The 25430-nt window shown below is 38.9% G+C and overlaps 1 protein-coding gene across 1 annotated transcript in view; it reads right to left on the bottom strand.

Annotated features, from left to right (window-relative positions):
- Positions 1-2765: 2765 nt before the first annotated feature.
- The window catches only part of LOC134607809 (uncharacterized), a 106026-nt gene continuing 83361 nt past the window's right edge, over positions 2766-25430 (bottom strand). Inside the window, exons 3-8 of the mRNA XM_063450370.1 lie at positions 18264-18353; positions 11541-11603; positions 7937-8056; positions 7245-7298; positions 5055-5108; positions 2766-3002 (exon numbers count right to left, since the gene is read on the bottom strand). Of these exons, the coding sequence (XP_063306440.1) occupies positions 2877-3002; positions 5055-5108; positions 7245-7298; positions 7937-8056; positions 11541-11603; positions 18264-18353 (507 nt within the window). The 3' untranslated portion in view covers positions 2766-2876. The remainder of the gene's footprint in view (positions 3003-5054; positions 5109-7244; positions 7299-7936; positions 8057-11540; positions 11604-18263; positions 18354-25430) is intronic.

The following is a 25430-nucleotide window of genomic DNA, read 5'->3' as shown; positions in this document are numbered from 1 at the left end:
CCACTGCAGTTTATTGTAGTAGCTTATTTTACAAGGAAATGAGATATGAAGTTCCTTTGTTTTTGCCAAACTGTTTTTAAGTGGTTTAATAAAAATGTGTGCCTCACAGCATGCAAATCTAATTCTCTCTGCCATCAGTTTTATAATAAGGAAGTTTCTAAGACCTTTGCATTCGGTTCTAATTGAATCGCGATTCGTCTGAAATCCCACAACTATGAAATGCTGTATGGGCGAATCACGAAGCATATAAAACGGGCAATGATCAAGCGGTTTAGTTTGTTTCGTGATTCATCGTTATGTCCATGGCACCAGAAAAACGGAGGGGGCATGGTGAAGAAGCTGTTTTTTGTTTTTTTTTACACTAATGGGAGCATTTTGCTATTTTGGTTTGTCCAAGTCATTTTTCTCAAAAAGTTTGCATGGACGAAATTTGTCTGAACCAAAATGCCATGTGGGCAAAACTCAGTGTGGCCAAATCAAATTTGTTTTTCGTTTTTTTTTTTAACAAAATTGATTCAGACGAACCAAACTTTTCAGCCAGTCTACAGATTTTATATCCTCATTATCTGGCCAAAATATTTATACGGCATAGCAGCTGCGTTGGTTTGCAATCAAATTTCAGGTTGCTACCTGTCAATCAGAATATCTAATAGTTAAACTTCTTTATTATCAAATTTGCAGCAGATGTGGTAGGCTGAGATGCAAGTGGCAAACCACCTGAAAATGATTTGACAAAAAGCAGAAGAACTGCATATATAACCACTACAATATGTTATAGTGACTATGGTGCTTTATGTTTCTATTTAAGTATTTTCTACAAACTAAATTGTAATTATTTGAATCAAAATGGAATGCTTTCTCAAGGTTATATTTACAATGTCACGTTATTTCTACGGGCTGGAATCTAGCAAGCATGTCTCTTCTTGCTCTTTCTTTCTTTATTTTTTGACTATAGATGGCAACAGGAAAATTGCTATTCAGTAACAAGAAGTAAACTTATCAATATAGCCAGAATACCGCCACTTGTATCTTTGTCACACAAGACTCTTTGCCCTACTGCAAAGTATCATGGGATGGAGCAAGCCAAGAGACTAACAGACGAGATACAAATGAAATTCAGAGCACTGTCAGAGCTTAGAATGCATATAATTTTGATATATCTGTTCATAAAGTTGTCAATGTATCCATCTATTCACCCATCTAGCTAGTCATAATTACATCATTTAAAGGGACACTCCAAATCCCTTGCTTGCTGAAGTGCTTTATGCATGAAGAGTGTGTTCTCTTATTTTCATTTTACAAAAGTGCAGATTTCAATAGAAATTGGTAATTAAAAATGAACATTGTTACACCCTCTGGCTGTCAATTCAACAACTTGTCCTGTTACTTCCTGGTTTGGTTAGCTCAGTTGAACTAAACTCAAGAGGCAGAAATTACTCAGTGCACCTGCCTTGTACAGACATCTCATTGAGCTGCATTGAGAAGTCTGTGATTGGACAACCACAGACAGTCTGAATTGGGGGAAGGGGAAGGGCTTTTTTAGATATACCCCAATAAAAAAAGAAGAAAATGACTGGAAGGAACGTTGACTATAGCCAACATTCATAAAATGTTGATGGTCAAGACTTGAACCTCTATTAGTACTTACAAGCGACAGTTGCGTAATGCTATTGTATTATATTGTATAATACTCTCTATATGGTATATGTGATACTATGAATTCCCACACAGTATGAAGTAACTTCATGCCATGACAAATAAGACCCTTAAAATAAGTATGCATAAAGTAAATTGTAAAAAACAAACCTTATTTTACTGTGCAATTATAATGTAAATGAATGCATTGCACATTCATAAGGTACACAACATTCTCTGATTTAGAAAAACATTTGTCCAAATACAGTAGCTGTCAGATACTTTGAACTTAGGCAAGCTTTTTTGCAGTCATAAAAAGAGATCTTGCTGTGGTTTATAGCAAAGAGAAAGCAGACAAATATGTACAACGTGCAAAACAAACTAAACAAAAACACTAAACACTCTTCTATTTTTTCTTTTTAAGATTCCTTGACATAATTCAGATCCCTCTATCAATAGTTCAGCTGATCATGCCTATTTTAAATAAATGACTCCATATTTTTTATTATTATTTTGTGTTTTTAAAGTAAGGTAGTTCTCTCTTAAAGGCACTATAATACATTATGTTATATCACAAGATAATATAAAATAATATTAATTAGCTTATATCAAAGAAGCTTTTCTCATTGTATTCTGCTGCTACTGCATGTGTCTTAAGTGTTTGCAACCTTCAGCCATCAATCCGGTTAACCAGAACAGGCAGCCAAATAACTTTCTGATTCTAAAACAGACGAAAGCATATCATTTTAAGTAGTCCTAACACTTATAGGCTTATACTACAATAAAGTGATGACAGGACAATATGAAGAAAGAATTAGGAGAAAATACGAGAGTGCAAAAAACATAAACATGAAAAAAAAACAGTAAGTGAAAATTCAAAAGACAAAATATATAAACAATACAGTATTGTCTGTTAACAAACACATATGAAGAGTTGGCTTTTGGTATACAAAATGCTTAAGTTTCAGATGTTTTTTTAGATATGCTTCTCTTTCACCAAAATTATTAATCAGCCTTACGTAAAATAGGGAAACAGGTTACCATTCTTCTTTAGGCAGCTGTTGTGTTTGAGATTCAGCCATTGTACTTTTGATGTGATCCAATCCAGTTTTCTATTCCTGCGACTGTCCACTTGCTGCTTTCTTCAAATGTCAAATTCTAGCAGTGTCCATAACTAGAAAGAAAATGTATCCAAAGTCCAGAAATGGAATGCATTTCCTTCTCCTTCTAAGTAGAATCCCCTATTTACATTGATCGGGGGCATTTTGTGCAAATTTCTTCCAGTTGGTCTTTAAATTGGAAAAGGTTTCCTTTACTTCACATATGCGTTGGGAACACTTGTGCTGGCCTACATGATGTTTTTCTTTCTGTAAAACACATAAATTAGTAGAAAAATGAAGCACCATGTTTATTGTTCCAATACGATGCACACTTTTTACCACCATACTCAAGCATTAATAGAAGATGATTATAGAAGATGTATCCTTCAGGAGCAAATTTTAGTTCACATTTGTTCATGCGATAATGACTTAACCTTTACAGAGTGTATTTTTGCCTCTTATTAGTTCAATAAATTAAATCTGAAATTCTGGCACCAACTATTGTCTCTCTAACATATAAGCACTATTTGTGGGTCTGTCTCAAACCCTAATTTTAGTTAAAGGACTGGAGCAATAAAGGCATTAAATTTGAAGGCTTTAGCATCACAACAATTTCAGAGTATTAGTATACGGTTAGGTATAGATTATTAATCACACCAATGGTACCCTGATTGCATATTCTCAGTAACTAATTATTGACTCACATGACTGGTACTCACTCTTTCTCGACTCCTATATCCTGTACTAACTAGCAGTACCTACTAGTCCTCGACTGGTAGACAATATACTACCATGCCAATTGCTTTTTTCCCTTGACTCACATTCCATGTCTACTCTATCTCCCAATCTTCCTTTGGTCCCACTCCAACCCTATTTCACAAATCAAGAGAAAGCACCCTGAATTGACTGGATGAACCAGAAGAGGTAGACTTGCAATAATCGCTTAGCATTATCAAATATTTTATCATAAAGCACCCTACAGCTGCTACCTGGCTGTATCCTAGACAGAAACAGAGGAGTGGACTTGTGTATGATGGAAAATAAATGTAATATTGTCTGGAACAAATTTTGGCTATTAGTCAATTAGTTTCAGACAACATTCAGGAATGTTTTTGAGATTGATGGATGGATTGAATGCTGTGGTCACTGGCAAATCAGCAAGCTAAATGCCTCTTCCATCCAGTCAAAATATGTGGCATAAACCAATGTTCATTTTCCTCACTTCAGGGGTGTCTGCCCCCCTTGGATGATTATAAATTCACCCAAAACATAATTGTGACTCCAAATTCGGTCACAGCCGTAGTTAAATGCCCCCACACAAGGAACAACACCTATTAGGCCCTAGTAGATACCCGGGCATAAATTCTACCACACATTTACAAGGCTGATAGTTGCAGGCATACATTCAGTTTTATCCTCCTTGCCCATGTCCTGGATACAGTTTTGAGACCAACTAACCAGCTTTAAAAGATGTAAAATCATATCTAAGAGATTGCACAGAATAAATTAGAGGAATAGTTATCCCTGAATCCCTCATTTTAGTGATATTCAGAGTCTATAAACCTTAATAGAACATTCTATTGGGTCTGGTTGCCACTGAAGGTGCCTTAAATAGTTTGGGATACACTGGCCCACAAAAAGAGTTTTTGCTAAAAAATAATTTAACTTGTGTTGAAGTCTAATTATTTTTTACATGGCAATAATTTTAGACTTGCAGCTCTGTGGGACTTCGATGGGCTCCAATGTAACCCCAAATACACCAACATATACATTGCTAATCTGGAAGAATTCTTTATATATACTCTAGATTTGTTTAAAATGTGATTAAATTGTGGTGATATATAGACAATGTGTTGGTGTTATCGGGGGGGGGGGGGGGGAAAGGAGTCCCTACATGATTTTCAGACCTGCCTTATTAAATGTGAGCCAGTGATTAAGTTCACCATGAACTCTGACTTTTTTCAAATTCTTTATTGAGATATGCTGATCAGAAGAGATAGTAACAGATTGTGTTCTGATATTTTTATGAAGGAAACTGACAATAAGAATTTATTATATAATAGCCCTCACCCTGATTCTGTCTTTAGGTTTATCCCTCAAAGCCAAATTTAAAGAGTCAGGAGGTGAAAATGCCATGTTTACAGTGCCTAATGCTGTAGGGACAGGCTATAGACACCAGAACCACTACATTAAGCTGTAGTGGTTCTGGTGATTATAGTGTCCCTTTAAATTTGAAATTCACTTTGAATTCTCAACAATATTCGCTTTAGTAAACACCTCAGTTTTCATACATCACACATGCCTTCCCATGTCACCTACCTTTGTGTTTTTTGGAGAACCTCTTCTCCTTGTTTCTTCTGTATAGTCTTGAAGCTTTCAAAAGACAAAGAACAACTTGTGTAATAAGGCATGTATAATTAATCTGTTACTTATCTAGCATTCTGGCTTATGTTCTGGAAAACGTTGGTACATAAGATAAACCACTATAACATTTTACATTCTCTTATGATTCTATTCTATAACAGCTCAACCTTAATGGTCTCTATTCATGTAACTGAGAATAAAACGGGCACTAACAGTTTCTCTAGAAGTTCTACCTGATGTAGCAGAGCAATGTGAAGATAGGTATGCAGGACATGTTTGTTCTAGCCTAAGTTTTACATGTAGGGTTTATTCACATCTCTGATTGTGTAAATGTTTATGCAATGTGATATTCTGATGTAACTGCTTTTTAAAAAGGACTAGTCTAGAACCATGGCATCCAAAGCAATAGTCAAGAGAATCTGTTTCATAAGATTCTATGTATTTTTTTTTATGTCATTATTTTAATAACCTTCTGGCACAAGTAAAATTTGACTCAACTCTATGCATACATACAGTCTCTGAATACAAACTGAAATTTCCAAAGAGTGAAATCAAGATTTAGCCTTGATTTTTCACATTGAATTTAGATTGTATAATTGTCCATGCCACACAACATACACATTTATACCATCCCTTTAAGGGATTCTGAAGACAAGTAGGGCTAGTGACTGGGGGATAAAATGTCACTCAGATTTTTTTTCAATAGCCTCAGCAGAGCTGCATCTTGTGTTTTGGCCACCCAGAGCATCCTGCAGCTTCCCTTAGCTGTAAGTTGCTTAGCATCCGCAGCCGCGTGTATCTGTGTGTCAGTGTGTATATCTGAGTGTATGTGCAAGTGTGTATGTCAGTGTGTGTATTTGTGTGTCAGTGTGTATCTAAACGGTATGTGTGTATCAGAGTGTATGTCAAAGTGTGTTTCTGTGTGAATTTGCTAGTGTATATGTATGTCAGTGTGCGTATCTGAGTGTGTGTGTATGTGCCAGAGTGTGTATCTGTATGTTTGTGCCAATGTGTCATTGTGTGTATCTTTGTCAGTGTGTGTATCTGTGTGTCATTGTGTTTCTGTGCCAGTGCGTGTATCTGTGTGTCATACATGTTTGTTCATTCATGCTGGGCGGCTTTGTGTATGTGTGTGTGTTTGGGGGGGGGAAGGGGGAGAGGCGCAGTAGTTCGTGAAGCCACCTCCCTTAAATGCATTTTTGCATGTTGGGTTGTCTACTGTATACATGCAGCCCTAAATACAAACTGATTGAAATTTCCAAATAGTAAAATCTGGATTTAGTCTTGATTTTTTTTCCTTTCCCATATAATTGATTTGCATATTATATATGTGTAAATTTGTATTTAAAAAAAAAAAATAGAAATACACTTAATTGTGTTAACCTTAAAGGACCACTATAGTGCCAGAAAAACATACTCGTTTTCCTGGCACTATAGTGCCCTGAGGGTGCCCCCACCCTCAGGGACCCCCTCCCGCCGGGCTCTGGAGAGAGGAAGGGGTTAAATCTTACCTTTATTCCAGCGCCGGGCGGGGAGCTCTCCTCCTCCTCTCCGCCTCCGATCCTCCCTTCGGCTGAATGCGCATGCGCGGCAAGAGCTGCGCGCGCATTCAGCCGGTCTCATAGGAAAGCATTTACAATGCTTTCCTATGGACGCTTGCGTGCTCTCACAGTGAGAATCACGCAAGCGCCTCTAGCGGCTGTCAATGAGACAGCCACTAGAGGATTTGGAGGCTGGATTAACCCTATTAGAAACATAGCAGTTTCTCTGAAACTGCTATGTTTATAATAAAAAGGGTTAATCCTAGAGGGACCTGGCACCCAGACCACTTCATTAAGCTGAAGTGGTCTGGGTGCCTAGAGTGGTCCTTTAATACAAGAACAGATTGCTTCCATTTTGACTCCCAGTTAATCACTGTTATAAACTCTGCTCTGTTATTTAACAGAGTAAGTGTGAATTTAGAAACAGAAGCAATTGGGGTTATAATGGTGCAGTCTCTAGACTGGGCATGATCTGTTTGCTAGCATTATTACCCTTGAGCCTACATAGTATATGTAAAATATATAAATGGACTGTATACATAAGTACGCAACTTCTCTTACAGTGGAAAATTGTACTGTAATTAAATAATCTAAACAAAATTACCCTTTTCTTATTTTGTTTATTCTTATTTTTCTTATTCTTATTTTTGTGCATAATCTGCAAAAAAAAAAGAAAAAGAAATAAAAATTAGATTACATTATTTATTGTGCCGCTAGTGTTAAGGGATGTACAGTATTTCTGGTGCAATTTATTTATATATAATTACAGACAATAATTGTGTTGCAATTGCACCCGTTTTTCTTATGAAAACCCTTTTAGAAATAACCCATAATGGTTCTGTTTCTGCTTCGTGATGCAATGTGTGCCTTTGCTGTGCCAGGACTGAACTGGATTGTTATGTCAATTGCTACATCTCTAATAAACCATTAAAAGAAAAAAAAACATGACGTGAAAAACGATTAACATGCACTAGAGATGATTTTGTTGTGTTTTAGTGAATAGCGTTTTTTTAACAAAAAGTAGCAGTATTAGCACATGGCAGCCCCAAGACGTAGCACTGGGTTGCACGGAATTCTTGATTTTCATGCAAAATCTTACTTAAAAAAATATCTGCATAACATCTTATAACTCACTGTTCTGTGTTCCTACAAGTTTCTTTTTTTCTATAAAATTTCTTAAGGAATTGCTATGAACAGATCTCAATTTATCGTTCATGCATGCTATTTCTCCCATGTAAAATTTGTATATATTTATATTATATTATATTGTATATTATATGTTGTACTCAGCATTACCTTACAACATAGAAACCTCCCTGTATGTGATATAATGTTATCCAATACGTTCGTCAGGTTTCTCTTTTTCTTTATTTGTTGCGTCTGACAATGCAGTAAACAATTCAATTGACACAAGTCCTGTAAATTACAAAAGAGGAAGAAAGTGTGATAACTGCTTAGTAAATGCTTGATGATTAGTATACCAGTTGTGTACTCTAGATCAGTGTTTCCCAAACCAGTCTTCATGACTCAGCGACAGGGCAGGTTTTTTCAGTATCTCCATTGGAATAAAAAAGGCAAATGCAGAAATCCTGCATTGGTTGGTGGGCCACGATGACTGATTTGGAAACCACTGCTCTAGTTGATCAGTAATTAATATTAATTGCTGGATGGTGTCTTTCTGGGGCATGTCAAACATTTGCTAATTCCTGCTGCCCCCAAATATCAGTAAAAGTAACATTAGAGAAAATTAGGCTTTCAGGAATGTCTTCAGCTAATGAACTTTAGTGTAACTGAAGATAAGATTCATGCTTAAAGGGGTACTTTAGACAACATAACCACTTCATCTTATTTAAGTGGTTATGGTACCTGCGTCCCCTAACACTGTGCAATGGTTCACTGTTAAACCGATCTTGATCAGTTTATCACTGTGTATCAATGAATGATGGTCCCCAGGCACCCGTAGCTCTGCCTTACCTTGAAAGGTATGGCTAATTGGACTGTAACACTGCATTAGCCATACCAATCCATGGATGGGAAGCAGTGATAGGCTGATATAGTTCAGCTGACACTCTCAGCCTATCATTGATACCCATCTCTGCTCGGACTAATGCTTCCAAACAGCAGAAACGGGCACAGTTGTGGGTGTCCGGGCTCTCATGATCTTTAAATCAATTCTAAAAAGTTCAACACTGAACGGCGAGGACTCAAGGACTCAGACACCTAACCGCTTCAATGAGATTAAATGGTTGTAGTGCCTAAAGTGCCCTTTTTAATGTATTCAGTAATAAAAAAAAAGGTAAATTGATTCTTCAATCAAATAAATAAAACCAAATACATTGTATATTGAGGAAACCATAATCCCAGTCACTGCAGCTCAAAGTGCATTAGCTAACTTGCACATATGGAAGAATTGGTTTACAAAATACACTGAAATCCCTAGATTGACTTGTTATAGCGTCCAAAGAAACTCCAGTGTCATTTAATATGATGTGTGTATGAGCTATCTCACTTCCTCACGTGTGCTGCCAAAGTATGCAATCTGTGTCATAAAAAGAAAGATCAGTTATATAACGAATCCAGCACGCATCAGTGAATGAGGAAGTAAATTGTCACAAAGATTGTATCTCAGTTTGCAGGACAAAACAGCTTGCTGGGAAGTACATTTCTTTAGAACATATCTACACTGAAATTGCTAAAGTGTCCGAGTTATTTCATTAAAAGGTTACACCAACCGCCTTGCCCCCATCTGCTTTTAAAAGTGGTTATGGTGGTAGGTGGCAGAAGTCTGTATGTGCAGCATATCAGCTTGAACACCTGCAGATACAGAGTAATATACACGTTTGTGATGGGGGCTAGTTGAACCCTCGGCACATGTGACATGTACAAAAATGTTACAAAAATCTGTCATCAGTGCACACAGCGAATTGGCAACAGATGTAAGGAGCTTCTTCCTTGCAGGCAGCGCACCTACATGGATACACTTTAGTGTCCCCTCCCTCCCTCTGTGCGCTCCCCCACTTTCCTCTAGCAAATTTTGAAAAAAAAACAAAAAACTGTGAGCGCATACGTCCTGAGCCGTTGAACTGGTCGTTGGACTGGTCTAATCACTTGCTTCCCTGTGAGAATCATATTTGATTGGACCATGGAGAGGGAGTCTGTGATGTGGGACGGGATGTAAAATCCGGCAAGGGGAGTGGTTTAATTTGCTGATTTATAGGGAGGGGTTTCTAATGAGTAAAGCCCAGTATTTTTTTTTCAAGGGTTAGAGCAACCATTTAAAGTAACTTCATCTCATTGAATTGGTTATAGTGTCGGGAGTAAATTAACACTGAATGAGTGTCCCTGGTCACCTACAGCCTCACACCTACAGATGTGGCAAAGGCTGAGATCCCACACTTCCTCAGCCCTACCAAATCATTCTGTGGGCAGCTGTGATAGGCTGAAATTGGTCTGCTGTCACTTTTAGCCAATCACAACCATCCATTGCTGCCCAGGCTATGGCTTCTTCATTTTCTTCATTTTCCCAAGGAGGACAAATAGGATGGGCTGCTGACAGGGCCGGACTGGGAAGAAAATTAGTATTTTTGAGTCACAGTGGCCCACTGAGAAGGGGGCCTGCCAGAGAGTTTTGTCATCAATGACAAGCACGCCCCCACTCAAAGTGAGCATGTTGGTTCAATGCGCAGAGCTCTCGCATGAAGAAAAGGCCCTGTATTTGTTCTACGCAGCGCAAGCAAATGTATTAACATGCTTGCGCTGTGTTTGCTTGTGTCATATCTCCGGTGTCTCTATAAGTGGGATACCAAGGGACAAAAGTGTAAGGAAAGCATATTGTACATGTGTTTAGAGCCTGCTTGTGGGATTGAGTGTGTGCAGAGTGAGTTGATTGCGGTGTGGTGTTTTGTGTAAATGTCAGCTCCCCTGGGTCTTCTCTCCCTCCCACCCTCCCCCGTTGGCGGACGCATCTCAGTGCCTGTGGGCCAGTGGGGAGATAGTTTGTCTCCCCACTGGCCCATGAAGGCACACAGCAGGGCCGGTGCTTGCATAGCACTGGCCAGGCATGGGCCGGCAGGGGAGGTACTCTGATCTCCCCTGTCGGCCTCGGCCCATGGCCATCGGGCATTTGCCCAGAATGCCCGATGGCCAGTCCGGGCCTGGCTGCTGGGTAATCGTATTTAGTATTAAAACCATTAAAATGGTTCAACACTAAATAGAAAGACTGAAGTAGGGGACTACAGACAATGTAACCACCTCAGTGAGATGAAGCAGTGTCCCTTTAAACTTATCATGTGACCTCTAATATGGTTTAAATATGTGCATTGCTTGTATGCTAAATTTTACATGAAATCCAGAATCTTGTTCCCTGGAGGTGGACATGTCACCTATCACCGATGTATACAAGTAAAGGTATGGAATGATGGAATTTGTTTAACGGATAAAAATGAATGTAGAACTTAGTGCACATCCTGTAGTTGGGTGAGTTAGTGGTGCCAGAGTGATTCTGTGATTAAATGCACAGAAACTGTTAAAATATTCTTGTAGCCAACAGCAGAGAGGCAAAAACATCTAACCCCAGCCACAGCCTAAGGAGGATTGTATAAAGCCACTCAGACTCCAACTACTGGGTGATTCTACTTATTATTATTATTGGTATTTGTCTTGCACACAATGTACTATTAACATCTATATAACATTTATATTTAATTAAAATAAATTAAAATATAGAATCACTACTACTCCTCTGTTTGTACATGCAAACACAGTAGGGTTAGGGGGTACATCAAAATGTGATAATTAAACACACTCATGTCTTTTATCTTTACATTAAAAAGAACACACCTCCCACCATTACACAATTTACATATTAATACATAACACAATATATGCTAATAGTAATTACCTCGCTGTTGCTGCACTGAAATATTAGTTCTGGATTATAGCAATTCAGTTTAGTACAGTTGTTCTGAAAAATAAAACATTTAATAATTTTGTCATAGGTCATCTATTAATTAAAATTACAATTCAGGTACCCTAACAATTTCATCACAATTAAGTTGTTATGGTGCTTTCATTTCCCAGGTGCCATCCTAACTTAAAGGTATAATATACTACTTCTCTGGGTGATGCCACAGACCAAGCACAAGATCCATACCCAAAAAAAAGTTAGTACCTAAAGGTACCTATCTTTTTCACTCAATATTCTGGATGGGGATCAAGCCTATTGGCGGAGCAAAGGTCCAAGTTGTTCTGGTAGAACCCTTGGACTTGCAGAGAAAGTGGTTGGCAGAGTGATTGGGGTTAAAGTTTCCGTTAATGGTTTAACCCCTTAAGGTAATATGGTGCTGGGAGCTCTATGCTCCATAATAACTTCATTGAGGTGGAGTTGCTATGGTGCCAGTAGTGATGTAAGATGCATTAGCCTTAACCCCTTAAGGACACATGACGTGTGTGACACGTCATAATTCCCTTTTATTCCAGAAGTTTGGTCCTTAAGGGGTTAAACAAGAAAAATATATTTAAAAAAAAAAAAAGAATAATTGTCAACATTCATAAAGTTATTAAACTCAAGGTACTGGAACAAGACTCACTATAGAAATGTTTTTACAGATGGTTATATATCCTGAATATAGGAAATAAACAAAATCAATGAATACAATACAGTTGCAAGAAAAAGTATGTGAACCATTTGGAATGATATGGATTTCTGCACAAATTGGTCATAAAATGTGATCTGATCATCATCTAAGCTAGACAACAATAGACAATCACAGTCTGCTTAAACTAATAACACACAAATAATGAAATGTTGCAATGTTTTTATTGAACACACCATGTAAACATTCACAGTGCAGGTGGAAGAAGTATGTGAACCCTTGGATTTAATAACTGGTTGAACCTCCTTTGGCAGCAATAACTTCAACCAAACTTTTCCTGTAGTTGCAAATCAGACGTGCACAACGGTCAGGAGTAATTCTTGACCATTCCTCTTTACAGAACTGTTAAGTTCAGCAATATTCTTGGGATGTCTGGTGTGAATCGCTTTCTTGAGGTCATGCCAGAGCATCTCAATCGGGATGAGGTCAGGACTCTGACTGGGCCACTTCAGAAGGCGTATTTTCTTCTGTTTAAGTCATTCTGTTGTTGATTTACTTCTATGCTTTGGGTCATTGTCCTGTTGCAACACCCATCTTCTGTTGAGCTTCAGCTGGTAGACAGATGGCCTTAAGTTCTCCTGCAAAATGTCTTGATAAACTTGGGAATTCATTTTTCCTTTGATGATAGCAATCCGTCCAGGCCCTGACGCAGCAAAGCAGCCCCAAACCATGATGCCCCCACCACCATACTTCACAGTTGGGATGAGGTTTTGATGCTGGTGTGCTGTACCTCTTTTTCGCCACACATAGTGTTGTGTGTTTCTTCCAAACAACTCAACTTTGGTTTCATCTGTCCACAGAATATTTTGCCAGTACTGCTGTGGAACATCCAGGTGCTTTTGTGCAAACTGTAAACGTGCAGCAATGTTTTGTTTGGACAGCAGTGGCTTCCTCTGTGGTATCCTCCCATGAAATCCATTCTTGTTTAGTGTTTTACATATTGTATATTCGCTAACAGGGATGTTAGCATTTGCCAGTGACTTTTTGTGACACTCTAGGATTCTTCTTCACCTCATTGAGCAGTCTGCGCTGTGCTCTTGCAGTCATCTTTACAGGACGGCCACTCCTAGGGAGAGTAGCAGCAGTGCTGAACTTTCTCCATTTATAGACAATTTGTCTTACCGTGGACTGATGAACAGCAAGGCTTTTGGAGATACTTTTATAACCCTTTCCAGCTTTATGCAAGTCAACAATTCTTAATCATAGGTCTTCTGAGAGCTCTTTTGTGTGAGGCATCATTCGCATCAGGCAATGCTTCTTGTGAAAAGCAAACCCAGAACTGGTGTGTGTTTTTTATAAGGCAGGGCAGCTGTAACCAACACCTCCAATCTCATCTCATTGATTGAACTCCAGTTGGCTGACATCTCACTCCAATTAGCTCTTGGAGATGTCATTAGTCTAGGGGTTCACATACTTTTTCCACCTGCACTGTGAATGTTTACGTGTTCAATAAAAACATGGCAACATTTCATTCTTTGTGTGTTATTAGTTTAACCCCTTAAGGACACATGACATGTGTGACATGTCATGATTCCCTTTTATTCCAGCAGTTTGGTCCTTAAGGGGTTAAGCAGACTGTGACTGTCTATTGTTGTGACTTGGATGATGATCAGATCACATTTTATGACCAATTTGGGCAGAAATCCATATCATTCCAAAGGGTTCACATGCTTTTTCTTGCAACTGTATGTTACAAAGCTAATAAATAATATATTCAAATCATTTGTCAATGCTAGTGTTGTTCTCAGGTTAAAGGGAAACTATAATCACCAAAACAATTTTAGCTCAATGAAGCAGTTTTGGTGCATAGATCATGCTCCTGCAGTCTCAATTATCTGCAATTATCATCTTCCATGTAGGCACTTTGGCATTTATGCAGCATTAGTCACACCTCCATGCATGTGACTTGCACAGCCTTACTAAACATTTCCTGTAAAGAGAGATCTAATGTTTATACTTCTTTTATTGCACAATCTGTTTAATTTAGCATTTCCTATTAATGCTCTGTTAATAGCAATCTAGACCCTGCAGGAGCCTCCTGTGTGTGATTAAAGTTTAATGTACAGATCAGGGGATGAAATCTTCCAGAGCAAGTTAACATCTGATTCATGCAGCTGATTGAGTCACAGCCAGGGAAGGTGTATTACAGAAAATTGAGCAGTAAGACTGCGAGGTATGATCTATATACTAAAACCGGAATTAATTAAAGTTGTTTTGATGCCTATAGTGTCCCTTTAAAGCATTCTTTAAACCTCATAACCACTATGGCCCACAGTTGTGGTTAAGGTTGCAGGGGCATATGTTTTGACAGCTTATCTGGAGTCTGTCTAATACTGGTCACCACCTCCAGTGGAACTGGAAGCTCCTGCAAGGAGCTTTTATTAGCCTTAATGAGTAATTCCTTGTCGTGCATAGCCAGACCATTTGCCTGAGAGCGACGGCTGACTAATCTCAGCCAATGAGAGCCTCCCTGCACTGCAAGGCAGTATCACTGCAGGGGGCTTACCCCATCTATGTTGTCAACCCATTCTAAGATGGTTTGATTCCTTTCACTCCAGGTGCAAACAATATTTGATACCAGGAAACCTCTAACACCATAACAACTACACGGGATTGTAATTGTTGTGGTTCTTTGAGTGTTCCTTTAACAGGTATACTTATTTTACCGCTGCTACACAATACAACTAATTTCTCTGAGTTTAATACACACCCTAAACATCCTGTGTATTCCGCTTTGATTCTGTATGATGAAATACATTTTGTTGCTATACACTTTACTAATATTATTCAGTGCTATGGTAATTAATTGGCAGAACATGTATAAGTTATGATAATGATTTATATTGGTTGCTTTTATGCATTTGCAATAGACTCAAAGGGTATTATTAAGATGGAAATCTTTGAGAAGTAAGACTGTAATATGCCAAAGCTGTTTTGGTGCAAATAATCTTGTAAGTGAAATATATATGGTGACAACAGACAAATTGCCCCATTCACTGTGCATCGAATGTTCACTAACTGTTGGCCAGTCTTGATTGGTTTTAGTCCTTACTTATTGTGGACATATTCCCTCACGTCATTCTACACCTTTTTTGTAATCAGCATACATTTACACACAGATACAGATAATTCTAAATGGAATACATGTAAATATGATTGGACTGAAACTAGAACCTTTTAGATTCAAATTGTTGAACTGATAAACCAATATTTGAACAATCTTTATGTTATGCTAATGCAGAAGGAACTGGAACTTCAATGAAATATAGAGACTACTTTGTCTCATGGACAAACCTTGATTTGGCAAAAGTTTACAAAAGTTGGAGCTCTGTTATCAACTGTTGTCCAATCCCAATAGCCATCCCAAGTGATGGCGGTGTGGGATTCAGATATCTTCTCTCTCATAGCGTGACATGATGTATGGAGGCTTCAACGGCCTCCCAGGATCCTCCATAGACCTTGTCTTGTACTCTCCCACATACTCAAGAGCACAGTACTAACGTGGCCACAAGCAAATGAATCATACATTTTTTTGCCAATAATATAGAACTAAGGCCCTGATTGTTACAGCTCATTTTACTTTAATATCAAGTGCTGGGTGCTGAATTTTGAGAAATATAAAACTTCCACTTTCTGTAGAAACAACAAAATACAAAATGGAAATATAAGCAGCTTTCCAAGATATTAATTGTGACATTGCAGATTTCGGGAAGTGAAACCATGTTCACTTATTGCTTTATCGTATTGAAATGTACTATTATCGGAATCTACGTAAGATACCAAGAAATATTAACAAATTACTCAATATTGTGCAAGACAGCATTAATCATCTACAGTTGTATAGGTAATAGTATGTTATGAGTTCTAGCAATACAACACCCATGCATCTCAAGCTGTTTATTCCTGAAACTCTTTCTCCTGCAAACATTAGCCTGATTCAGTTCATAAAATTGAATCGGTTGTGACAGCAGGCTTGTACAAGCTAGTGGAACATTTGCTGTAAGTCACAACACATATCAAGATAAAATGGTTAAAGTAATCCTAACTGCTCTGATTACTGAATTATTTGAAAATCTCAAAAAAACTATGCATTGAAACTGATATCCACAGTGACACGTGCTTTAATCATTAAATAGTGTATTGTGGCAAAATAAAAACCAAATTGCAAAATTTAGACAAAAAGGATGAGTTGGTAAACTTCTCAGATATAATCACAGTTTGGCTGTCTTTGCCCAGATTTTGCACTTCGGCAGCCTCTTTGTACAACAGGGGTGATAACCTTTCCCGTTATTGGACAACCTGGTTTTGAAGAGCATCATTGTGGTGGTGGTGGAAAGTGAGGTCCTTGGTGTCCGGTCTTGCTAAGTACTATTGCGTGTACTATCACTGTTTTTACTTCCCTCCTTCTTCATGTCTGCCTTCCTCTGTGTGAAACATTTTGACTATGTTGTTGCTGGTGTCCGAGCAATGAACACATTTGTAGATTATGTCCTTTTTCGGGACCTTATTTACTCTGACGCCATTTTTTCTCATGTATTTTTTCCCATGTATTTTTTCTCATGGTTTCCCTTTATTGTTTTTATTTTATATATATTTTGTGTCCTTTGAAAAGTATAAAATAATGAATGTCAAAAAAAGATTTTGCAGTTTGGTTTTACGTTCTCGACAATTTGTTGTTTAGTGAATAAATCTCGTTGAGGCACTGTATGCACCCAATGACGTAGAACTGAAGGGGCATTTGAAACCCCTAATGTCTGTGTTTTCATAGCTGAAATTATAGTCAGATCGCTGTGTAAATTTAGTTACAATGCATGATAGCACTTCAAGTTAGTTCCCAATATCTTTATATTTAAATTTGATAAAAATGATAGTGTTCACAAAACTGTCTTTGCATTTATTTGTTCAGATAATTTATTTCAATTGAAATATCACTCTTGCCAACAAAATCATTAAACACAACTCTTTAGAGGGAAACATGTAAAATGCATTATGAACAAATGTACTGTAGCTATACAAAATAGCTTGTGTAGTAACATTACTACAAAACTACTATAAAACTACATCAAGATGGTTTACACTTATGTTTATGGATGTCATAATAATAATAATAATAATAATAATAATAATAATCAATAAATATGTATATAAGGGTAAAGGATTGAGCTATTACTATGTTTCAAGTCCATGCTGGGCAGTCTAGAATACAGGATACATACATTGCATGCGTATGTTTATATATGGTTCCGTTATAGAAGCTGTGTGAAAGTGGAACTGTCACTTCTGGACAAGTGCCCGTTTCTTGTTCCCTTGCTCCAGTAAACTGGATTGCACCATGCACTGGGGTGAATAAAGCAGTGGGAGGATTTAAATTTTATTTTTTATTTTATCATTTTCATGTTTTGTGTGAAAATTTTATCAAGACAAACATAACCAATAGCTAACGTTTACCTGTCTATGTGTTGGTGCAAAATTCTTGGATTGACAGTGCCCCTTTAGGTAGACCACGTGTTTTATATCTTATGTGCCTTCAATCACATTATACACTATCTATTGATTCGATCTACCTACCTATCTATCTGTCTATTGATTTGATCTACCTACCTACCTACCTATCTATCTATATATTGATTTGATCTACCTACTTACCTACCTACCTATCTATCTATTGATTCGATCTACCTACCTACATACCTATCTATTTACCTATCTATCTACCTACCTGTGTAGATCAGTCTGTCTGTCTGTCTGTGTGCCTGTCTGTATTTCTGTCTAATTTAATACTGATACATCGCCAATAAATTGTCTCATGCCTGAGGTTCAATAATCTTTTGCTAGCCTGTGGCACTGAAAGGAACAATGATTTGCCAATATATCTGAAGATGGCACCCTGTTTTGGTTCAACCAATGGCTTTACCGAAATCTCTGTATTGTAGCCGTTATATCATGTTAATGTCTAACAATGTGATTACCGTTGAATTATTACATTGATGATTGAATGTCGGCCTTTCATCTTCATCACTTGTGCAACAATGGCTGTATTCGTCTTTGTACCAATTATCCTGAAAAAAATAAATAATTAAAGTTACCTAGTGCACCTAAATTCTTAGCAAAGCTTACTGGCTCAATTTGTGTCCGTGCACATACAAATTATCATAAAAGTATTTTAAAAGTGACACATGTACCTTCTGTGAAGAAATCATGTGGTCAGCAGAACGGGGGAAAAAATCACTTTGATATTTCGTAACACATCATGTAACATTTTTTTAAAATTAGATGCCATTAGAGGGAACTTGATTGTTTGTAGAAAAAGTACACACCTAAATAAACTATACTATTAAACAATATCATTATTTTTTTATTTTTACACATGTACTTCAATATACAGTCACATAGCCTTTATCTCAATTTTGAAAGCAGCCATGCCAGCGAGTGCATTTGTCCATTTACATAAATAAATAACAGATAAATAAACGGCACATAAAAATCAAACTTTCCCAAATTAACAAACTGACGGTACACAAAATAAGGAATACACAAAAGCAAAAAAGATTAAAACAATATACAGTAGTTGAGAATTAAAAAGTGTTCACCAAAGTGACTGAATCTTCCTTCTCTTAAGGATTAACAGAGAAAATGATAAGGGAGACGTTTCTAATAAATAAGAGCCAGTACTAGTTCTCATGGTATGGGTGACCAAATAAAAAATGGAAAATATGAAGAAAACAAAAGAAAAATTTAGGAATTCAGAAAACACTAGGGAAGTAAGAAAATGGGGCTAACTTAGGTTAAATCTAATATTATGCCTAAATAACCCTCCCCTCACTCCCGTGTAAATTAAAATAAAAAATGAAATTGATCAAATAACTAAACTTTTCTCCAGCATCAAGTCTTCCTCAGCGCTACTGCAGCCAAACAGTCCTAACAGATGAACATTAGGGTACGTAGGCAGATGCTCGGCATTCACCATGATGTGCCTATGGTTCTTCCATAGAAATCATTGCATGCAATAATTCTCTATAGGAGATGGTGACGGCACTGCACACTAGTGCGCGATGTCACGGTATGTTAGGGTATGAGAGCCAGGAATCTCAGTCCTGACTCTCATACGCAGAAGACTTGAAGGCTTGGCTTGACACTGCGCTTCAAAGCCATCACAACTTTGAAGAGGGAAACAAATGTAGGCACTATAAAAACTTCATCTAGTGTGTATCCCAACTGCACTCACACTCCGGTTCGGGGGGGCTCAAGCCCACTGTGCTCCCTCCTGCCAGTCACTCAGTGTAACGTGGCTGGGCGACACAGACCGCGGTACAGGAGCTTCCTGTACCCGACCGGATTGAAAGGAAGTGCTCTCTCAACAAGGCAGGAGGTGCTCACTACAAAGAGGCAGGAGGCACAACAGAGAGGGGATGGGAGATGGCACTAAGGGACACTGGGGGGGGGGGGGGGAGGAGGAAAGACCACTAAGGGAAAGATGGGGGGAGGAGAGACCACTAAGGGAAAGATGGGAGGGGAGAGACCATTAAGGGAAAAGTGGGGGGGAGGATAGACCACTAAGGGAAAGGTGGGGGGAGGAGAACTCTAAGGGAACTCTAAGTAATGGGAGGAGGGAGAGCACTATAGGAAGGGGGGGGGCAGGGGAGAGCACTATAGGAAGGGGGGCAGGGGAGAGCACTAATGGACAGGGGGCAGGAGATAGCACTAAGGACAGGGTGGCAGGGGAGAGCACTAAGGGACAGGGGGCAGGGGATTGCACTAACAGACAGGGGATCAGGGACGAGCACTACGGGACGGGGGTCAGGGGAGATCACTAAGAGACAGGTGGGGAGGGGAGATCACTAAAAATGGAGCTGCTTCCTGTTCATTGTTTTGAACAGACATATAGCGCAAATTCCAGGTTTTGTTTTGATTTTGTTTCAATCAGAATGTGTACAATTGCCTCCCTCCTTAAGGTGTTAAAAACATATTAAATAAACAACGTAGTATAAAATCTCACTTGGCAACAATAAAAATCAGGGATAATATTACACTCACAAATATAAAATGCCAAATATATAAACAGCACATCAATAGGTCAGAAGATCTTCAATCTAATGCTGCAGGATCAGTCCAGCGCTGATTCCAGTGATGAATCCTTCCCACTCACTGAAACTTCGGATCTCTCCGAATGGCAGAAGATCACAAGGAGATCACAAGTAGAAGTCCAGGCTGGAGGATGCCAAATCACACAAACTGCTCACAACCTACTGGTTTCAACTCCAGGACTTATCAAGGTAGAGCTGATTCAAAATGTCCAAATACATGCAATTAATTTAATTTAAGTCAAAAGAGAACACAGTTGCCAAAATATACAGCTCGATGGGAAAAGGATACGGATACCACATTAACAGACCTCAATTGAAGTTAATGCATTGCTCTACTCATTCCAAGACTAGAGATTTATTACCCTAGGTAACATAACTCAGTCTCTGTCGGGTGCCCTAAAACCACTGACTGATAACAAGCACTACCTACAGGCTGTTTTACTACAATCTAATGGAACAACACTAATCCATCTTCATGACTTTATTGCTGTGCCTGTCCTATAAGCATGACTGAGACTGAGGCCTCCAACAATACAGTATGGGATTTTGGGGTTTAACACACAGGACTTGCCTACCAGTAAGAATCTTACGTGATATTATTATCTTGCCTTCACAAATAGTCCCATTTACGCAGCAGAGGCATGGCTAAATGCCTCTCCAGAATTTTGTTTGCCCAAGGTATCTACCAGGCCACCAAATGTGTTGTCTTGAACTGTCTCACATATGCCCAGTTTAATCCAAGGAGAGGAATATAAGGGACCGTAGCTGGATACCCCTGGGGCTTTTTGTCCATTTAAAATACTGCAAAATGTATTTATTTTCAGTCTAACATAGAATTTGCACACACTCTCTATTGCTAAATTGTACACAGACTGGACTAGCATAGATGGTTGCCTTATTTTTATCACTGACTGCAGGTTAGATACAAAATGCCCATCTTTTATATTTGATAGACCAACTCCTTATTCTACTTCTTTGAATGTCCCAGACTTTGCTCTGGGGCATACGCTGCAAACCTCATATCTCTTGAAATTGCAGAAGCAGCTCTTCTCTCTACACAGGTATTGTCAGAAATTTTGCAATTGCCTGTGAACAAAGCTGTGCACTCCATTAAGCCAGGGAACCAAGTGATTGCAATCACAGGAAAGGACCCTTCCTCATTCTGTTGGTCACCTCAACTGCTCCTAAAGTTGCAGAGATTTAATTATTGGTCTGTTACACTAGATGTAAGCATTTCCCTGGACCATTACTAGCAGAAGATGACAGCAGCAGCCATCTTGCTGCAGGAGCAGTAAAGACATGTATCAAAGATAAAGCAGCTGCTAACTTGCACAGTTAAAATCATTCATCTCACATTAATGTTTGAAGTACATGGAGTTATTGCTTCCCTGCTGCTAATTTCTAATGAAAAAGGAAGCAAGTAAGATCCTTGCTCCTCTGACACCCTTTGCTTCTTTGATATTTTGTTGCACTGCTAAAAATAAGAGACTGGTTTCTTGGCTTCTTTGATATTCCTGTAGGATTACAAAAATGTATTTTGAACATTATAACATTACAGCTGTAATAAGAGAGAGAGCCAAGCTATATTTTGAGGTTTCCTGACAGATGACATCATGTGGTCAACACAGCAGTGGGAGGTATAGTCGCTGACTTGACACTGGTCTCAGCCCTGATACACTCTCTCTTCTTCCCTTCAAGTGATGCTAACTATTTAAGACACACAAAAATATTATTATTATAACACTTACCCAAGATACTACTGTGGATTTTTCTTTGTTGCTCTACTCCACTTTGCAAATTCCAGCATATAGGAGGACGTATAAGTGGGCAAATGCATTGTTTTAATGCACAGGAACTCTGGCCGTATTATGATGTTCCTTGTTATTGTCTCAAGTAGAGATAATGAGAATGAGAGAAAGATTGACCTGCCCATACGCACAATTTATATTAAATGCTCCAGTTACCACAAGCTCTCCAGTGTTTCTGGAGAATACTGTGAAACCGGAGTGGTTGGGAAACTAATGAGATCATGGAATGTGTATCAAAATACTCAAGGTTAATGCTACATTTGTGCATACAGTCACACATATTATAAACAAGCTATATATTTTTTTATGGACAGATAAAACTGAAAATTGTAGTTGAGAAAAAAAAGCTTTAAAAAAATAATTTACCAAATGCAGTGTTTACATTACAGCGAGTGAGGAGTGGCACTCTAGTGGCTAGTGGCTACTAGAGGTGTTTCCTGGAGCAGTGCATCACACTGTGCAGCACTGCCATTCAGTGTCTCCATCCTCATAGAGATGCATTGATTCAGTGCATCTCTATGAGGAGATGCTGATTGGCCAGGGCTGTGTTTGGCTTGTGCTGGCTCTGCCCCTGATCTGCCTCCTTGACAGTCTCAGCCAATCCTATGTTAAAGCATTATGATTGGCTCAAATAATCCCTTCTGATGATGTCAGCCAAGCAGGCAGACCAGGGGCAGAGGCAGCAGCTGCAGACTTGAACACAAGTACGGTTTTACTATATTTAGATAGGCAAGGATGCTCAGGGGGGCTAGATGGTGGTTTTAACATATAAACATGTTTGTGTTTCTTTAAATAAATCCATGGTGGTCCAGTGGTTTCTTTCCCTGGAGGTCCGGTGGGTTGGCTCTTGGGTGTGCAGCACCATTAGGTGCAGAGCTGCAGATCACATGATAAGTGTCTCTCCCAGAAGTGTTAGAGCGGCAATGTTCTGTATGGCTGGAGATCATGAGACACCTCAGTCTACACTCTGTCACCTCAGCTCTGCACTCTGCATCGGGCCCTCTGTCACAGACTGAAGACCCGGCAGATTAGCCTTTCCTAAGGCAATTAAGGCGGCCTCAAGGCTCCAGTCAGCATGAGGCCTTAGGCAGCCGCCTAAATTGCCTAATTAGAGAACCCCCTTTGCTTATGCTATATAATCCCTTTAATGTGGCATAACACTTTCTTGCCCTAGGTGGAAATCCTATGGGAATACTTTGATGCAACATTGGGCTTTTTCCTGGGGGGCAACTGCAGTATTCTTTCTTCTGAATTGGTTCTCTTGTTCCAAATCAGGCCTCCCATTGGCTTTTATTAGATTTGCGGTCACAAATGCTGCCTCTGTCATACCCCATGGCAAGTCTGCCCCTTGTTTTATAGGATTTGTGGCATGCTGTAACTACATAAATTATTCATTGCCCTCTTATCCCCAAGACTTATCTGAAAACATAGACTCCACCTCTCTCATTAAGATAGACTCTCAATACAATTATGTTTCTTTTGGAAAGTCCCTTCTTCCAGGGTTGTGGGCATACATAGTTTACCAATACATTTAGTTCTTAGCCATGGTTTTCCAGGTCTCCCTTAATGAGATCACCAAGGCTTTGCAGGTTATAATCACGAAGTTGGTTGAGCTCCATCAACTAGTCCTCCTTAGGTGAATGGCCCTATACTTCAGCCTCTTTTAAACAGAATGCTCAAGCCACGTGAATGATCAGACACTGAACATTACACACGAAATAACCAACTTCAATATGCTTAAAGGAGATATTCAAAATGTTATCTATGGCATGAACAGGTTTGGTAATCTATTTGACCAACTGTTGGACTGGGCCCATAGTGCCAGTGGGTTATATACTATGATCATGAGAATTATTGTGTAAAGTATTCTTTATATCTTTTATCAGTCAAAGTACTTTTTTATTTGACCTGTTTGCTGCTGAATTCCTGTACTCCATATCCTTGGTGGGGATAATCCCACCTAAGCCTGTTGGACAGAGCAATCCCTATTTGCTCTATCTAATGTGAGTAGTTTTTATCTATTTCATTTTATTCATCATGTTTTACAGTCTATACTATTGTGGTTCTATTTTCTCCTTTATAATTGGAGACCATCAGCACCTATATACTAGAGTGGGAATCATACCACGTCACGCCATACCTGTGGAGCCGCTCTCTAGGCTCCAGAACACGTGAGTGCACAACCTTCATAGCTATATATTTTAATTTTGAGCATGACATTTTGCACTATATATTTCTGATTTCTCCTACATATCTGCAAGGGAAGCTGCATCCACAAGAACCTCCTATAGAGTCTGTACTCCACCATATCCTCAGACGGGAATTATTCTGCCCAAGCGTCTAAGTTGGAGCTGCACCTGAGCTCCTATAAAGTGTGCGTGCATATAATTTTATTTACCCACACCTTGCTGTATTTTTACGTACTTCACTAGCAGTTTCTTATTTCTCCTCCTTTTTATGGTTATATATACACACTCCAAGGGAATTCCAGGTGCTGCACCTCCCTCTTTGTTAATATTTTTTTACATGTTTGAGAGCAGGGGTACCCAAAAGGTGGATCCCCAGATAATTTAAAACTACAGTTTCCATGATGCTTTGTCATTCTAAAGGCATTGAAAGCATCACATGAGTTGTAGTTCAACAACATCTGGAAAATTACCTTTCAGGCACCCCTGTTAAATTTAGAGCTTAAAGCCATCTCCTGTTTAACCTATAAATGCTATATGCAAATGTGCAACAAACCAGAGTAATTCTGAAACATAGTTCTGTGTGTTGCATTCTTACTATCCAAGCTCCAGGGCCGGTGCAAGGATTTTTGCCGCCCTAGGCAAAAAAATTTTGCCGCCCCCCCATATGTCCAGCCCACCATGTGACATCACAATGCCCCGCCCATATGCTCTGCCATATGGGCCAACGCCAGTCTTCACAAAGTGTCTTATCTGAAAAGACAGTGTGTTTACATTAGAAAGCCTACAGGCACAGGCTATAGACACCAGAACCACTACATTATGCTGTAGTGCTTCTGGTGACTATAGTATCCATTTAATGTGAGGTAAATTAGAGATTAGTGCCACTAATAATATATTGGATTGCCTACTTACCACCAGATGAGGACAAGAGGCTGATGATGGGCTCAGTCTGGCTCCACAGGTCTGGTGTAGAAGAGGCTCTCTAGAGACTGTTTTTAACAGTGCTCACAACAATTAACGAACAGGAAGCAGCTCCATTTTTTAGGGCCCCTTAC

The sequence above is a fragment of the Pelobates fuscus genome, chromosome 4 (assembly GCF_036172605.1).
Source record: "Pelobates fuscus isolate aPelFus1 chromosome 4, aPelFus1.pri, whole genome shotgun sequence".
NCBI lineage: Eukaryota > Metazoa > Chordata > Amphibia > Anura > Pelobatidae > Pelobates > Pelobates fuscus.
The sequence above is the reverse complement of the archived record's forward strand: the minus strand, read 5'-3'. Positions and strand labels throughout refer to the sequence as shown.